This window comes from Falco punctatus (assembly GCF_963210335.1).
Source record: "Falco punctatus genome assembly, chromosome: 7".
Taxonomy (NCBI): domain Eukaryota; kingdom Metazoa; phylum Chordata; class Aves; order Falconiformes; family Falconidae; genus Falco; species Falco punctatus.
The window spans coordinates 50,979,490-50,998,435 of NC_137587.1; the positions used below are offsets into that span (position 1 = coordinate 50,979,490).

General features: G+C 40.7%; 1 protein-coding gene across 5 annotated transcripts in view; it reads right to left on the minus strand.

Annotated features, from left to right (window-relative positions):
- The window catches only part of TLN2 (talin 2), a 206,220-nt gene that overhangs the window by 8,659 nt on the left and 178,615 nt on the right, over positions 1-18,946 (minus strand). For all 5 annotated transcript variants that reach the window (XM_080395552.1, XM_080395551.1, XM_080395553.1 and 2 more), the window contains 5 exons: positions 17,971-18,076; positions 14,603-14,727; positions 7,658-7,783; positions 4,291-4,353; positions 4,014-4,196 (listed from right to left, as the gene is read on the minus strand). In XM_080395552.1, coding sequence (XP_080251678.1) covers positions 4,014-4,196; positions 4,291-4,353; positions 7,658-7,783; positions 14,603-14,727; positions 17,971-18,076 — 603 coding nt within the window. The remainder of the gene's footprint in view (positions 1-4,013; positions 4,197-4,290; positions 4,354-7,657; positions 7,784-14,602; positions 14,728-17,970; positions 18,077-18,946) is intronic.

Genomic DNA, 18,946 nt, shown 5'->3' on the forward strand with positions numbered 1-18,946 from the left:
GATTATCTCACATTTAAACTTCTATTTCCTTAAAAATCCTCAGACTTCTAAAGATCAACAGTCAAACATTTATAATACATTTTTTGTTGTCTAAACCGAGTTGTGTCAGCAATTGTGCATCAAAAAGAGACAGGTAACTAAGCCACCTGCATTCTAATGTTGGCAAAGCTGTTTCTGCTATACTGTAATACGTATGTGGCAGCAGAGGTTCCACACTGCAGGCTCAGTAATGGCCATGTCCACAGGCACTGGTTTGATGGATACAGAGGAGAACACCAGAGTGGCCCTGGAATCTCTTGTGATACCCCTGGAGGTGAGTGGAAGAAGAGTCCTTGTCATAAACAAAATGCAAACCTCTCTTCTCCTAAAGCTAAAAGATGGAGCTGGCACCATATACACCCTGCACTGACCCGGGGCAGTAGTAAGGGCTCAGCACTGTCACGTCTGGCACTGGATTTGCTCCAGCATACCGGCAGCTGGGGAAAGCAGCAAAAAGCTGGCTCTGGGAGAATGGTCCCTGGTTTAACGGGTACTGTATATGGGGACATAAATGAGATCTTTTATATACCACTAGCAGTCCTTTAAATTTGTGAGTCCCAGATAAGCCTTATGTCTGATATTTTGTATTTTAAATTGGTTTATATAAAAATATGACCTATGCCTCCTTCTTGGCTCTTACTGGAATCCTTCTCCTTTCTACCTCTTTTTATCAATGTATTTTCCATCTATTCATCAATGTCAGGACAGCAGCAGGAAAAGAAACTTCTGGGCTGATGTGGACTTAGTGCTAAGAGGGGTCACGGCTCACTCATTCTGAGGGACTGCCTGGGGGACCTGGCTGTATGTTTTCTACTCCATTATACATACAAATACTGAAAGGTGGGTCCTCAAATGTATTTCAAAGTGCTTTAGCAAATGAACAACTTTAGAGAATGAGACAGGGCACCATTCAGAGATATTTCCACCTCCCCTGAGCAAGAGGAACACCTAGATCACCTGTTACTGTGAGTAAGTCTTCAGTGCACAGTGGAATGCTATGGAGAGATATCTTATTTAATTGTGAGGAATTTAGCTGAGATACCAGAAGAAACATGTTATCAAAGTTCCAGCAGTAGTATAGCCTGGTCAAAGCAACATGAATTTATCCCTACTCAAACTGACTTCTGTAACACTGCACAGCATTACTTTGTACCAGGTACCCTCAAGAGCAACTGAATACTTCATGAAGAGAAGGATGCGAATGGTTAAGTCTTGCTAGAACCCCCACCCTGGGAAGGTGCCTACCCTGTAAATAAAATTTGAGACCTGAGTGCTACAGGAATGAATTTGTATGTCATTCAGCTGATCCTACTGTGTGGATTTAAACCAGCCGAAGCAGGTTGGGACAGACATAGTTATAGCTGTCCTAGTTTAATCTGCCCAAGAACTGTTAATTAGACTAAAAGTTTACGTGGGGTCAAGGAGGACTGGATAAATTAAAAGGAGAAAACCGATGAGGCTTACTAAATGTATAGAATCTGCAACTGGCTTGGGAAGTTCCCAAGGTGAAAATGCTTGAAATCTAAGAACGTAGTCGAGAAGAGTTTCACGCATGCTTACCCTGTTCTTCCTTGCTTCTCTAAGCATTTCCTAATGGCCACTGCTGGAATCCAGATATAGATTGGGCTTAATGAACTTTTGGTCTGACCCAGTAAGGCTTTCTCATATTAAACCCTAAACCCTAGTATTTAACAGCAAATCAGTCAACAACACCAATACACAACATCAGTGGTTTCACAATGTGCAGGAAAAGGGTAGGTACTTGCAATGTTGTGACAAGCAGTGAGAGAGAACAGGAGAAGAGTTCTCTGTCCTGTGGTTCCTGATGTCCCCAGGTGTCCTGGGTGCTGAGAACACTTGTTCCCACACAGGCCACTGGCAAAGACAGTCTGCTCGCACACGCTGGAGACACAGCGGCACGAGGAGGGGAAGGCACATGGGCTAGTTCTGAACCTGCCCCCCCCCCCCCCCCCCCCCCGCAGCCCTATCCCACATTCCCAGTTTCATCTCCCTTTCAGCTTAACTCTCTTCCCACCCGAAATGACCCAAGGACAAATTATTTGAAATTTGCTCTGCTCAGTCTGGAGCTCATCCACAAGAGAACAGAAACATTTCCATTTGTTTCATTAAGTTTTGGAACAGCCTCTGTAACAGTGTGTTCCAAGTCAGCATTCATAGGAAATGCAGCTCAAACGTCCTCTCCCAGAGCTTGCCGTTGTTTGTGGGGTGGGAAAGAGAAAACTAATATACTCAGACTCCTGACCTAACCTATTGATTAAAGCTATGTGAAAATATTTGTGCTGGGGGCAAAGCCAGCTCAAAAGCTTCAGTAGTTTTGGCAAATCCACCAGTAAAAATATTCAGTAGACATCAACTCACTGGTTTTGCTATGATAATAAAGGACATTATTTCCAAATGCAACTTGCTTTTCCCTTCATTATTCATTTTGGAACTAATATGAAGGTTGGTAAAGTGGCAAAGTTCAATTTCAGTCTGTGCTTGGGCTCGTTTCCTCTTCACATTCCCTTCCAACTTTTCCCACTCCATGTCTAATAATATTAGTCTACAGTGACTGAGTACCCTGAGTTTCCTGGCAGAGCTGAGAAAACAGTCTCCTGTACTTGCTTTTGTTCCTGTTTCTATTATTTGTTCTGCATTTAAAATTCCTTCAGATCCATCCTGGCATTCGGCTATGAAAGTGCAGGTTGCATTACAGTCTGAACCATCTTCCAGGTACTGGTACCTCTCTCACCCTCAGACTCTTGACAAAGTCGATCTATATGAATCCACTGTAAAGCACTAAACCCATCTCATCCCTAGGATAACATTAACATGTTTTCTGTAGAAACAGATTTGTCACGCACTCATACATTTATTTTTTCCTCCTAAATATTTAAACCCTTTTTCTACTTAGAAAGAAAACAATGACATCAATTCCTCTGGCTCAGACAGTCATTCATACGCATTTCTGTTGCACTTGATTCTACCTATCTGTGCACGAACTGTTGAGTGTCCATTAGTAGCATCTGTGCAAATAAAAGAAAAAGGGGCAATTTCACCATCAGCAAAGATGCTCCACGTTAGTGGTATGAAAACAGGAGCTGAAATAGTTCTTACATTCCTGACTGAGCCTGCAGGACAGCATATCAGAGAAAGCTGCAGCTGTTTTTTAAATGAACACCCTTAAACAAGACTTCCAGAGACATTAGATTTTACCTGTTGTAACACTGTTAATTCAGTAATAGTTCAAAAAGCAATGTGAAATGGATGTGTAATGTAAAAGGGAGCCAGTTTCATATAAAAAAGTTAAATCAGACTTCAGCTGAGATGTTGCATCGCCTTCTGTTCTTGTTTTTGTCTGACAATGTTTCTCCATTTTAGAAATGTTCTATCTACAATTGCTCTCTTGACTCCTAGAAACAAAGGAAACCTGACCACAACCCAGGCTGGCACTTAGGCAAGTACTCTGCTGAGGACAGGCATAACCTTGCTAAGGTCAGGAGAATACTCCAGTGCTACCAAGTTAAGTGTGTTTACCTCTTCACAAGCTCACCGGGAGTCTCACTGAACGCAGAACAATGGCACAGAAACCATACTCACTGACTACAAAAAAGCACGTAGTAAACGTTCGCAGCTCATGTGTTCCTGTGGCTTATCATGAACATGAATCTATCAGTATTGCACCTAACCCGGGGCTTGGCACAGGCCAGGCGAAGTTTGCATCTGTCAACATCTTTTAAAAATGAAAATAAAACCAAGCAATGAAGCGAGCTGTAGCTGCTGCTGAATAGCGACAAATGCAAAATCACATCCTTGGATGAATGAAAGTGCCCCAGAATCCCACAAGGAACTAAAACTGAACAGAATTCTGAAAAGTCAAGAAACTACTCCTAAAATCTGGGCTTTGTTCATAGTGTTAAGATAGTGTTTACGTAACACTGCTATGGCTTTTCAGCAGTTAAGAACACAAGTACCTGTAGTCTCCTCATGGCTTCAGAGTCATGATCAGCCTTCACTTTGCAAGCCACAAGCAACTGCGCTGTAGAAGCTGCCACTTGTTTGGCAGATGAGATGAGCTTCTCCTCACTGGCATGGCCTTGCACTGAGGCGTTAGCTGCTTCACAAAGATTGCTGGTTGCAGCTGCCACCATTCGGGCCTAGGACACATTAAAAAAAAAGTCTCTGCATTCTCACAGGATACCATTTCTTCAGAGAAGGTACTATAGTTGCTTAAGACAAGCGGTTACTCACAGCGGAAATAAGTCCCTGAGACCACTGTCCATCATCAGCTGCATTTGCAGGGATCGCTCCAACCTGAAAAAACAGTTCAGAGATGGCTTACAATGAAACTGAAAACACAATTGCTTTCTCTCAGATTTAGATTAAGTTATCCGTGAAAAAAGGAACACCTGCACCTGTGACGGTGCCCAGCACATACACTTGGATTTTCTGCTTCTGTAAGTTAGCTGTCAGAGTAAGCATGCTTCCAGCACCCCCCGCCTGCTCACGCAGCATCCAGCTCGCTATGCTGCTTGAATTGCCCCGTCCTTGGAACGTATGTAGGAATCCCAGAGCAGTGACTGTTGCAGCTGAGACTTTGGCCTAAGCAACAGTTGAAACAGCAGCTCCTAATCTCCTAGTCTTTAAAATGACGTATTTCTGCCTCCACAACACATTGGGATTTACATAATTCCTGAATCTCTTCTGATTCTGGCGCTATGGGAAGGTACAAACCAGAAAGCTCCTCAGGGAAGCCCCCTTACTGCCTTCATGCCTGATAACGGCATTCGAGGAAAGCAGCCTGTTTTTCTATACCGCTTATCCACTGAAGCGTTCATGGCATCAGCAGTAGCAGCAACAACCAGGAGACTGTTCTCTTCCCACGTCAGATGAAAGTAATGAAACAAAATCCTACAGCCGGTTGCCAGCCCCCCACCCCCAACTGCCTGGATCTGAGAGATTTTGGGAGAGAAGCTGGAAGATGTGAAATGTAAACATGGTCTAGACACTTGTTGTATTTGAAAAGAAATGGAATCAGGGATTTATGCATAATGAGGATCCCAAGGATCACAATCAAATCCATATGTGTAGCATCAACATAAACAGAAGATGCATTCTCTCATAGCTATGGGGACACTTCCATATAACTGAGAAATCAGTTCTACAAAAGAATACAGCAGGTCCTGAATTCTTAAGGTTTCAAGGTTTTCTTGCCTAATCGTCCCCAGAAAATGTATTTTAAGTAGACCACAGATGAAGGAATCTAGTTACTGGTGTCTGAATTATGTGTGCTTGTGTGTGTGTCAGTGAATGAACAGGGGGGTGATGTGGAAGGAGACAGTTCCCAGATTTCATCTATACTGCAGAAACAGAAACAGTTGCCTAACGTCAAATTGATTTTTTTATAATATCACAGGGGAAAGTAGTTTCACTTAAAATTTCTTTAGCAAACTCTTCAACTACAATATTGCACCAATTTGCCCTGTAGATACTTTCACAGCCTTTACCAAGCAATGTCAGAAATTTATTTGGGACAAGAACGTGCATGGTTCACATACATCCATGCAGTTGGGTAAGAATTTCCTTCCGCCTCCATACAAAATAAAAAGGTTACCAAGGAATCTAAGCCAACAGTCAGTACCATTCACTCTTCAGTACTGAGGCAACGGATGTGGAGCAGATCAAACTTGTCCCTCCTGCCTATATGCCAGCCATGCTCTTCTGGAAGGAGCCCATACCACATGCCTCAGAAGGTTTCTTATGAAAACAAAACACTTCCCCCAATACCAGTAACAAAATCTTCCCACCAGGCTGAAGCCGTTTGCTATGGGCAAGAATTTGGCCAGTCATTTTAGAAGCCAGCCTCCTGTGCTTGTGGCAGACTTGGAGATACAGGCTACCACCGACCGCAGTCAGAGGACACCCCATAGTGACAAGTACCTAAGCACCAGTAATTAGTAAAGAAAGAAAGAAAATGGGTTAGGGCTTCATTATTTCAGAAGTATCTTAATGGCTTTATTTATTTGTGGAGAAGTATCATAATGAGAGGATGTGCCACAAACAGTTCTGAAGTTTGATGTTTCATTAAATTTTAATTCTGGTTGGGATTAATTTCTTCCCTATAAGACCACAGTATTATTTGCAGATCCTCCAAGCAGGCAAGAAACCACCAGTAAAAAACATTTGCTGCAGAAATTCCTGATCTGTTACGAAATTTCTATAGAAGAGTGACAGATAATGCACAATGGATAAATTCAGTAAAGCAGGCTGAACAGATCTGTGAATACACTGTATTTGCCATGTGTGCTTCTATCAGAACAGCAGGCTGCAGCTTTCCTCAAACGGCCAGATTAAAGTGGGTTTAGCCATCACCTGAACCTGGATAGAACAGGATGCAAGTGCTGTTATAGCCTCCGTCTGAGACACAAACAGAAATGTAACTGTGGGAGCAAAGAAGCCAAAACCACCCGAGGGAGATTCAGGGCTGCTACCAGTATAGATATATATTCTGTATTATTCTGTGTAGCTTTACGGTTGTGGTGGTGAGGAAAGCAAAGCAAACTGTATCTGTCATCATGAAACTAAGAGTGGGTCTTATCACATAAAAGCAGACTGCACAATAATCTAAGTGAAGCAGGTAGTTAAAAATTCTCATTTTTTTGGACTGTCTCCACAGCCAGATTTCAACAGGTGTTACTACTATCCCATTTTATGCCTTATTGATTAAGTTCCACAGCTACAGTTTATGGTGGGTCTTCTCAAGCAGTTACATCACTGTTGTTCTGAAATGAGTGCTCTGTGCTCCTGCTGGAGCTCAAAGCACAAGCTCCCCAGGAATCCCAGCTGAAGTGGGCAGCACAGCACTTCTATGACATGATCCATGACACAGTCTGCTCAGAATAAAGAATTAGATGAAATTGGAAGCTGTAACTATACAGCAATGATCCCATAACAAATTGTTCTAACAGGCAACATCTGTTGGATGTCCAGATTTTAAGTTTCAAAGTATATTAACAGGGACCCCCCCCCCCCAGTGATAGATATGAAATGAATTACAAAGACCTCAATGCTGACCAGACCAAAAGGACGACATGTTACAAGCACTCTTTCCGTTGGCCCCAACAATAATTACAAGCACGTCCACTTAAATGTAGTGAATTTGCATGCAGGCCTGTGCTCCCATTGAATCAGCCACCAGCGCACTGAGGGCTCAGCTCCGAGGCTCAGTGCTGTTCTGGTCCAGAGTCGTACTGTATGCTGCGACGTTTGGTTTTAGATCCCCAAGCTGTCTTGCAGGACTATACATTGCTAGCTTGAATCACAGATCTTCATGAAATGAAAAACCCCCACAGACACAACACCTCCCCACAGCTAAAACATCTGAAGAGCCAAGCACTTGATTACATGTGCGAGGTTTAAGCAAACATAATCGCGTTGTGTTTTTTTTACACAGAACCAGGCCTGGGCCATGTATTGTGATGAGCAATGAAAAGATTTACATTTTCACTAGTTGTTCCTGAGCTCCTTTCCTACTGTTTTAACAGAGGACAGTTAAGAGGCTAGATTCAGTTTTGATGCTTTCCCCCTCCTACTGTTGCTACTTGTCCTGTTTACCCACCTTTCCCTGTGCCACCAGTTCTCTCTGGGCTGCTGAAGCTGACTTCACGAGGGCACTGGTAGCAGCTGCAATGGATTTAGCTGCTTCCAGGATCTGTTCTTCGAAATCCAGAGTCTCATCTGCTTGCTATAACCAAGAAAGAACAATGTCACACATTATTCACCTGAAAGCAGTTGTATTTTCAAGATTGAGGACACACACAAAGTGAGACAAGAAGATTTTGGAATACATCTGCAAATTCAGTAAGACCTACAGCATCATTTTCTGCAAAGGAGTTTCACGTGGACTAAAGCGGGGAGTCAGCATAAGTGGATTTACATGCTAAGTTGCCCCTGTGGCTGCTCACACATGAAACTGAGTATCACACAAGATACTTGAAGAACCGCCGCCAGCTTTCTAATACATTACCTCCACTAGGGCTACTCAAAAATACATTCAGGCAAGTGCAGGTTTGAAAAGAAATTCTTGTTTTTCCATATCAAGGTTATTTTTGTAGTGCTATAATACTGGCTTCCAGGATCACTAAACTAGGTGGAGCATTTTCTAAACACTTAAAAGACTTGAAGCATTAAAAAAGAACAGTGATAAATGTATATTGTCTCATTCACCTGTACTAAGAAATGTAGCGCAGATACCAAGCAAGCACATAGGTTTAAGAGCTTTTGGTAAGAGCTGTCATTTCACAGAGAGCAGCAGTGTGAAGCAGTCCAGTTTAGTCATCTTGGAGATAGGAAGTTCCAAAGGTCTGTCTGGAACACTTCAGTCATCCAAACGTGTCTTTCAACAAGCATGTGCAAACAGACATCAGCTGTTCCTAATGCCGTTTCTTGCTATTTAAATGCAAGTCTATTGTTCCATAAAACAACTTCCCTGGCTTTCTAATCATTTAAACAAACAGTGAAAACATTTATCCATTTAACATGCTTACTACCTTCTGAACAGTTCACAAAATAGAGATAAACGGTTATTGCTGTTTTCAACAGAGTCAGGCCTGGGCCACATATTCTGACTGGTTTTTATAAAAATAACCCAACAGAGTGCATTTTGTTTGCGGTCAGATCACAAGCCTACCAGCTCCCAAAGCAGAACCACCAGCAGGGCTGGCGGCTGCAGCACCAGGACAGACCATCTTGTGAGAGATGAGCCTTTTGAAACACGCATTTCTTCCAACTTATGTAATCACAGCATTTTTGTGTCAAATAACTAACTTTAGGGTCGCCAGCTAAGTGGGCTTTGAGTTAGAAAACTGAGCACTTCATCTGCAAGTCTAAGTGCATCCATCTAAATTTAAATCAGGTTTATTTCTGTTACTGCAATCTAATTAAATAGTAGTAAATTATACAATAACAAAAGATAATTATGAGTAATTAAAAATCCTTACAAAATGGCAAACCAAGCAGTGCTCAGTCCCATAGCACTTCACATAACCACACATAACTAAAAAGTCCAGGAGATGAAATTGTAGCACCCATAGACACCAGAAAAACTGAATAATCTGAAATAATAACTAGCATGTAGATTGTTTGTCACTTTAAATTTTTTCTTGTCCTTTAGGAAAAGCCACCTAATTCAGGGAAAAGCGAACCAAGTCTTGCCTTGCTGTGGGGCTAATCCCATCAACTGAAACATGTGTCCTTGTAATAACAGTATAAGAAATCGCTTCGTAAAGCGAGCAAGTCATGGTCCACATGAATTTTTGGCAATGCTTGTTGCAATGTAACATCACAACCATTATTACATCTAAATGGGAATCACATTGGTCCTGAATTTATGCAACAGGCCTCAAGTCATATTTATAAAACTCTTGCTTCAGTCACAGCATCATAAAACCGAAGCGGCTATACGGAATTCAGTATAGTCAGGTTTCTTTTCATTATTAAAATAGATACGTTGTTGACTTTGATTTAAGTTGACTGAAGACTTAAACTGCAGTATCAACAGAAGTACCACTGGATGACAGTCAATTTAGCAGACTGTTACTGCACTTCTGTCTAAGGCTCTCTGTTACATAAAGTTCTAAAATTTTCATTTCCAACATAACAAAACATATTGTCTGTATTATTCTTTATATGTCAGCATTATCAGGAATTCAAACCTAAGTGAGCGAGCATTTCAGTATCTGATTATTTATCATAAAGACAGCGTCATTCTTTTGTAAAGTTTAATAAAATGCCCACGACCGTACTCTAACCTATTAGGCAGCTGTTATGTGCCCAGATGGGATTCAATTTTTGAAAAACCATTCACCAAACCCAGGGTGAAGTAGCTGTTTGAACTTAGTTCAGCACAGTGAGCAAACTAAATATTGCACGTAGGTGGTAAGCAACAACAACAACTTTCAAAGGGAACGCAGAGAAATCAAATCTTGCATTACCGAGAACGCCGTTGTACGATGGCTGGATGAATTTCCACCATGGAGCAGGCTGGTAAAGTTCAGCAGGACAGTAAGTAGCTAAACCTTAGTGTCTCATCACATAACAGATTTTCTCCCGCCCCATGTGCTAAATTAATTCTTTCCAATTATATTGAAATTTGAGGGGCAGGAAGAAAAAACCACACCCCGAGTTCCTCAAACCTCCAAATCCTCCATTTCCTGTTATCTCACAACTTCTTGTATTTCTGGAAAAAAGTTTTCTATTGACAGTTGATCCCTTCTGTGAAGAATTTATTTCTGAACCAGCCTTACACAGCACTCAAACTGTGGAACTTCTGAGTTTTCATCTTTCCTGACAAATCTTTGTTTTCCAGTCCTTCCCTGCAGTTTTCCCTTTGGCACCCTCGGGGGTGACATCTAAGGGCAGGACACCCATGTGTGCAATGGGGAGCAGGCACGCTGCTTGCCCAGCGCTGCGGGTCCGCCTGCCCGCGCCCTCCAACGTGCAGTCCTGAGCCACAAGGACATGCAGCGGTCCAGGCTGCGCACAGCAAAACGCACTAAAAGAGCGTCCCGCTGCTACCCATTCTCATCATTACAGAGTGTGTCCTGAGCTGGCTGAAGTTCACACTCATCAGCAGTACCCTCACAACGTGTCAGTTCACTGTCTTCATGAACAAAGTTAGGAGCAACAGTGTGACACACGGCAGAAGATGTCACCTTGTAAGGTTTCAGTTACTTGGGTCTCTGTAGAAAACCATATCTATGAGACAAGTGACCAGTCTCTTCCTTTAGTAGTCCCCGTGAAGATCAGCATCTCCTTGTCCACAAGCTTAAACTAATAAGCTGTTACCGACTATGTATGGCTATAAATGAACTGGAAAATGAAGTCCCCAGAACAGACAAACCAAAATTATTAGGCTAACTACAAAGTCCATAGCATGAAATATCCTGACGACATCAATTGTGCCATTATAAAAAAAAAAAAATTGAGATGTTTTTATACTGCATTTTAACCAGTTTTCTATAGCATCTCCATTATTAGGGGCAGCATAAGTGAAGTCAGGGTTAATAGAAGAACAAATGAGCCCCCAAATCTCATTGCTAAACAGCAGAAAAAAATTACAAAAGACAAACCATTTTATTTTGAAGCAGCTCTCATCTTCTATTTCATTAAGAGAAACCCAATATGTCTAAGTTACTGCACTGAGCCATGGAAAACACAATAACCATTTCAGTGAAAGTCAGTTCTTGGCACAGCTGCTGCTCGCTGTCCTAAAGGCCCTACACAACTCAGAAGTCCCTACAAGAGCAACTCTACTGATAAAGGAGCACCTCATATATGCATTTTAAATCAGATTAGATTAGGAGTCTACAGGAAGTCTTCTAAACCTGCTTGTGAGTGAATGTACTCCTTCATATTGCCTTCTACTATGTTAAAACCCCCGGAGACAGGACAGGACACTGTAGGAATATGTTTGATATATAGTTGGATTAAATAACAACCTAATATATCAAACATATCACACAGAGTCCTGCAGAAAAAGGCATCCAGGTTTGATTCATCTTGGGGAAAAAAAAAAAAAAAAAAAAAAAAAAAAAAAAAAAAAGAGGACAAACTGCTGAAATCTAACAGCAGAGAACTCTTATTGACTGCTAAAGACACTTGTATTTGAAGGCATAAGCCTGCATAGAAGCATGAAGAGCTACCAACAGACTGCGGTAGGTACAGCAATGCTCTCTACTGTTGTACCTCATCTTTCTCCTTAAAAGTGTTCATTTTCCAGTATTAGCAAAGCGTGTAGTTTTTATTAGACAAAATGTTCTTCTTCATCAAAAAATTACTAATTTGGGGGGGTTGTCAGCATACAGCCAGTGGCATATTTGCGTAACAGGAGGAACATGTGGCTGCATTGGCAAGACACTTGACCCTCCAAAAATGGAAAACAGAGAGGGGGGAAAAAATAATAAAAGACTCCACACTCTGGAAAAATGTAATTGTAAATTTAATTGTATTTAAAGGAAATAAAACAGCCAAAACTTGTTTAGTAAACAGTAAAGATCTCATTGCTTCACAGATCATTCCCCACCTTGACCACTGCAATAAGGAGGGTGAATAGGTTTTGTGTTACAGGGAGTAGTAACAACACCTACTTAGGAGAGTCCTCAAAATGGTTGCAAGACAAAAGCTCAGCAGATGGACAGATATTAACAGAGTATCAATGGGGCAGTGGGCTAGCAGACTGAGCATTTTAGGAGCACATTCACCAGCAGCCAAACGACCAGGACTTAAAGCAAACAGAATATGCATCATACGATAAACATGGGCAGCATTTGGTAGGTCTGTCTTACTAGAGATTGTTCTCTGGTATAAGATGATTCCCAGTAGTGGAAAATGAAGACATCTCATGCTATTGGTCTCAGTTTAAGACATCAAGGGGGTATGATAGGTGCAAAAATATGAAGAGAAAACAAGGAAAAGAATTTTAAAAACACCAAAGTATGTGAAAAAATTAAGGTAGTGCAACAAATGAGAAAAACCCAGACAAACTGGAACACACAAAGATGAAAATTTCAAGCCTAAATCAGATGACTCCTACTCCCCGTCCCAAAAACAGAAGCTTGCCCCAAAACAGACAATCAGCCACCAATTAATAATGATGAAGATGACAGATTTCCTGCAGACAGACTATTCTAAAATTACCAACTAAGGACTTCTCTGCAAGTTCACTTGATGATGACTATTATTAAAGCAGAATATTGCTCTAGCTGGACCAGTGGTCTGTTCCATTGTAGGAGACCACTACCATTCCTGCATTTCATAGGCTAAGCGTAAGAAAAATGGACGGTGTCACCCCCCTCAGCTAAGTCTAGGCATTCGCACTACAACGCTATGCTTGTTGTCAAAGACGAGCATCAGAAAGATGGAACCTGTTCAAAGCAGGAAATCCTGCTCTGGGAGGACACAAGCTACAAGTTTTCAGCAGAAAAAGTGGTATTTGAGCCACTCTGTGATCTCCCTAGTACCTTTGATGTGTATTACAATCCATATTGTGAAAGGGATTAAACATCTAATAAAGGATGTAAAGGCTGTTTAAAGCCCAAATTAAATAAACAGTTGGATATGAATTTTAGTTTCAGCAAATGACAAATAAACAGAGCAATAAATCACGGGCAGACTGGATACTCAAATTAACATGTTAAATGAGGAGCAGGTGTGAGATCTGTATTCACTGGGCAATTACAATGACCCTGGAGCAGCTTAGATGTTGGAAGGAAACTGCTCCGCGGTTCCCAGGCAACTCACATATGCTATTGTGCAGCGATTGTATAGAAAAGGTGATGGAGGACTCTTCCTCTCCTCAGACTCAGCCTGTGTCCTCTGCTCTGTAGAATCTCATTATAAAGGACCATTTTTCTTTATAAACAAAATGGATGTACTTGTTAAAAAATGCAGGACAAAGAACATTTCTTTTTCATGAGCTAATTTATTCCCATCACTAGGCAGGGGGGGTGAGGGGGTGGGAAGTCCTCAAAGAGTGAAGCTACCAAGAACTATTTCATCTGATGTTCCTGAATGACAAAATGCCACCCTGCACTGAAAACAATCAACACTTAATGTTCTTGAGGCCCTGCTTTTTAGAAAGACTTCTCATTAGCTTTACTTAGAAAACAGTTTTGCACCTACAAAGCAGCATAAACAGGGAAATAGATACCTAGTCCTTTCCTGAAGTCAATTACAAAGCCAAAGCATGATTTTCATTTTAAAGAGATGCAATTCTAGGCAACATGGTAATTTCTTCTAAAACCTGCCTCCTATTCCACACTAGGCAAAAGGCAGCAATTGTCTGTGATCCGGCTACGCATACAACTGTAAGGAACAGCAGTTTCATATATTCCCTCTGTACCATGCATGAAAATGGTTGGCTTAATTTTATATAATATATTCAGAGACACGTTTGAAATGACCTGGCAACATGCAACACTACTTGCTTTCATAATGAACTGTAATTTATTTTCCTGCAGGAATATTAAATAGAAATGGTCATACCACATCTCTGATCTGATCCTGAAGTAGCTACTCTTTTAGCATGGCACAAAATGCTATATTTTTAATCTTAGAAAATCCTGAAGGTCTTTTGCATTCTGTTGAACCCCTTCTGTGTTGCCGCCGCTTTCTCCTGCTATACTACACACATTCAGATGAGAACAAAGGGTCTTCAAAGGAAAGCAAGTGAGATTGACTTTTCACATCAGTATAATGTGTTTGGAAACAGAAAAGTAATTAATCAACAGTAATGATACTGTAACTCTTCAAAGCATTTCTAACATTTGGCTTTTCTTCCTTTGCTCGCTCATGGCTCGTGCTTGACTCACTCCCTGAAAAGCATCTTTTCACCCTCTTCCTTCAGAGGTCCCATCCCATGCAGTGTCTAGTGGCACTGAGGCTGATGCAAGGTTTGATTGTTTATACCACTATCATGGACAGTAACAAAGTATGCACCGACATATGGGCTATATGCATCTTCCGCTTTATTAACCTCAAAGAAACAACGGGGACGGACACTCACCTTTGGCTTGGCTCTTGGTTTCAGCTGCTCTAACTTCTTTGCTGCAGCCTCAATTGACGCTGCAGCCCCTAGTAGCTCTGTCTCTGCAATGACTGTTGGGTCTTCTGGATCCACCCACTCTGTCCCTGAAATTAATGGAGATGAAGACAATAACTTCAGTGCCACTGTGAGCTGCCATTCAAACAGGGTGATTCACAATCACACTTCAAGTGTCAGATATGGAATGCACATTGGAGAAAGTGGATTTTAGCACCATCATGACACAAAAGCACTGTAGTTTATGCCACTGAGAGGAAAACGTAAGTCAGAGTGAAAAAAGTACTTAGCAGGATAATTCTGTTCTGAAAGTAACTTAAGAACTGTGTAAGCAAAGCAACTTCAGAAAAGGCTGCTGTCCATATGGGAAACAAAACTAGCTGTCACTCTGCTTTTGCTTATCAGAGCTCTTAATGAGAGGGTTTCTAACTTGACCAAGTTGTAAGGTACATTGAGAAGTCTGACAGAATGGTAAAGAGGACGTGTTACAGACAACAGAATCATCCATAGCACACTTTTTGGAGTCTCCTTTTTTTGGCAGTGGTTAGAGATGAAGCTAGTATTGACTTAAAAAAAGCATGCTTTTGGCAACATGTTCCTAACAGCAAAGAAGAGAAGACCAAAACAGTTTCTGTAACATCCAAAGGTCAACTTTTTTTTGTGTGTTGTTGAGTTCTTGGCATTTCTCTTGGCTCAAATAAATTCTGTAGGTCCACAAAATGAATACTTGGCTGGAAGCGATCTCAGAATTTTGGAAGATCTCAGTGCATTATTGTTTTCATTTTCATTACATTATTCTCTGAATGACAAGATTCAGAAAGCATCTATGTTCTGGACTGAGGGAAGCAATCAAACAGCCAAAAGGACAATCAGATGGAGAGAGAAAAGGAAAACAGACACCCCCCCCTCCTCCCCCTTCTAAGTTCATAACTACTAGGGGCAAGGGAAGAAAGTGACATTGCAGATGGAAACAGAAAATGATGGGAAGCAGTGTACACCAGGCAAAGGAAGACTAAGCTAGAATGAAAAAAGCAAACAGAAAAAAATATCTCTTAAGGCCTTGTTAAACTTAGGGAAACCAGATCAGAAAGTCTGGGTGAACCTAATATTAACATATGAATGGAAACATTAATCGTTATTAAGGAAGTGCAGCTGGGGAGGAGGATACTGGCACTTTGCATCAGGAATAGCATAACCTGATTCATCAAACATCAAAGGAAATAACCTGGGATGCTTACGGATCAGCATTGCACCGGCTAAATAGTGAAGCGTTTCTGCTATGAATGACCAAATCACAGGAGAACTCAAAATGATGGGCTCCTATTTCTGATGTGCTGGGAGAAAACTGAAGTACATGGTATGTAATCCTAGTGAGCTATATTGCATGCTGCTAATCCCTATATATTACATATATAGGCATTTATACCAAATATCAAAACATCACCAAAGACAATTTCTCAGCTCAAATGGCATACAACGTGAAGGAATTCCGTATTAAACCCTAATACTGGCAGATGAATAGGGAAATAAAATCATATAGGCAGCATGTACAAACACAGTCAAACACAAACTTGTAAAATGTAGCAGTTCCTCTTCACAAAAAGGCATTTCACAAAGGTGAAAAAATTTACATGCTAAATTGGTTCTGAGACAGAATTTTATCATGTACGTATAGATGAAAATTAAGAATGGTTTAAAAACACTTTACTTTACACAAAACAGTTTCTAAAGTGAACAAAAAACCAATCCCCTAAAGGTAGTAAGTTAAAAAAAGAAATAAGTTATTTTTTATTTTAATGAATATGAATTAAAATGCAAAACCTTCTAGAAATCTATAAATGTCTCTGAAGATGAGGACATATACATTTATAATTCTTTTATATATATATATATATATAAAAAATTCTGATATTGGTTTGGCTTGTTAGCAAATGAAAACAGAAATTTTGAAACATAAGAAAGAGTGCAGAAAAGGCTGAAGAATTCAGTAAATTTACCTGAACAGGGAAAAAGCATAATGTAGATCACTATTATATGAAACAGAGTAACTATATTATGACATAGAGGAGAAAAAACCCGGAACAAAATAATAAGGGATTCTCACATATGAAAAGTGTTTAATCTGGATTCTTCTCCAAGAATGTGTACTGCTAAAAGTAGGATATAACTGAGGAAAGCCTGCAGCGTATATTACACAGAATATCAGAAAAATGAGTATAGTGTTTTCTGGCTTAGAAAAGAATGATTGAAAAAATATGATTTTATTAGGAATCTTTGTGTGTGTGTCTGGGGGGGGGGGGGGGGGGGGGAGAAGAATTGAAAAAGTTATTACAACACTTTATTCAAAATATTTTTCTGTAGCATTCTGTTACCTGTGAAATTAGAATGCTCACATGCCTTTGATGGCTGTGAAGATTTCTTCAGACTAAGGTGCCCAGTAAATCTGGTAGTAGATACACTTGAGCCGTAGCAGTCTAATATTTAATAACACCAGACTTAATATGTATTCATCTCATTTAAAATGTCGAATGTTAGAACTGTCACCCTAAGGGTTCGCATGCATCACTGGATAAAGATTTTACTATGTCAGTCAGTATCTGAGAAAAATATCACTCATCACTTGTAAGAACAGTGAACTTCTGCTAAGCAATGGAATGGCTTGCTTATTTGAGTGCTGAATTTATTTATATTTGTCCACACATTGTTCAATTCTAAGAGTTCAGGAAATCATCCAGACCACAATTTTCTGGTCGCATTGTTTCGCTAACATACTTTGCGAGGGCAGGACCCAGACGGAGGACTGTAAGCACTATGGATCTAAAATTGGCATCACTGCTAGAGGCTGAGGATTAATTCAGTAAGACGATGGCATCTGCTTTTATTTGAATTTGGAAAGCAACTATTAGTGCAAAGCAAAGGACTTATTTTGACTGAAAAACATGAGCGTAAGGAAAGGAACCAGCCATCCAAGTAAAATTCAGCCACCAGCTGAAGAGAAATGGTACTGTGTCCTGGTTCCTGCTACTGTGGCTTGAGTGCTCTGCTTGATTGCTCCAACTTGCAAGGCCACGTGAGTGATAGATGCCTTATGACCCATATGACACATATGAAGTGGGAGAGGGTCAAATAGACATGTTTACCAACACTGTAACGAGTGAACACCAGTGGAGAAATTAAAAGAACAGGAGTAGGTGGTACACCAAGACACCTAGAACATACTAAGAGGGGTAGGTTTTTTTAGGTTTTGTTTTTGTTTTAAACTACATAAATGACATATCACCATCTCTGGAATAAAAAGCACACCATACTGGTAGCCAGGCTGTCCAACTCACCTTTCATCGCTTCTGCCGACTGGATAAGCTCTGTAACAGCACCAGCAACCCGCTTGGAGAAAGAGGCCAACTGATGCTTTAGTTCGGGAGTTGGTTTTTGAAGGATCTAGAGAAAAAGATAAAAATGTAATAATGTGTATTAGTAAGGAGTCCAGAGAACACTGGAACAATCCCAAGGCACACTAGTGAAAGATTTATTTTATACAACAATACTAGGGAAGTGTCACTGTCTTGCATTTATACAGGAACTGACAATACTGTCTGGGAGTTCTTGGTACTAAAACTAGGACAGAATTCTCCAGAACAGAGGCGCACATGTGAGTATGCGGGAGGAATACGCAGCTTTGGCACTCCATTCTCAGATACTATAGTCATTACCCTTACGCATCAGGCCTAGTCTTTCTGAGCTGCTGGAGAGGAGCTGATTTGCTACTCTTAACAAACTGGTTGGTCACCATTTCTACCCAACAGAATTACAGAGTTCTGCAGGCTCGTGCTAGTTGCCTGTTCTGGCAAAAATCAGCAATAGTGAACACAACAGAAATGCCAACCCTGAGCAAGACCCTTAAATAGAAGGGAAAGAAAGACACCTCGCAATTAAATTTGCATCAAGTATTAAACTGTGCTTCTTCAAATGGAAAACAGTCTGACATTCAGACAGGGAAGTTGAATTCTTCCCCTGAAGAGAAACAACATTTGCATTCTTAATTACCATACTAAAAGGAGAAAAAAGACAAAGTTCTGGAAATTCACATATACACAAGAACTACTTCTGAGAGAAGAGTGACTGACACAGAGAGATTTGAGAGCAAAACAAGAGGCTGAGACTCAAAAGTAACATTCAGGTGTGCATTTCCTTAATGTTTTCAAAAACTCTCTTGCCAAGCAGCTCTGAAAACTAGGTGCACATTGAAAATGTATTTTACCTTTTTGTAAGCTTATTTCCCATTTTGCAGTCAAATGCCTAACCCTTACT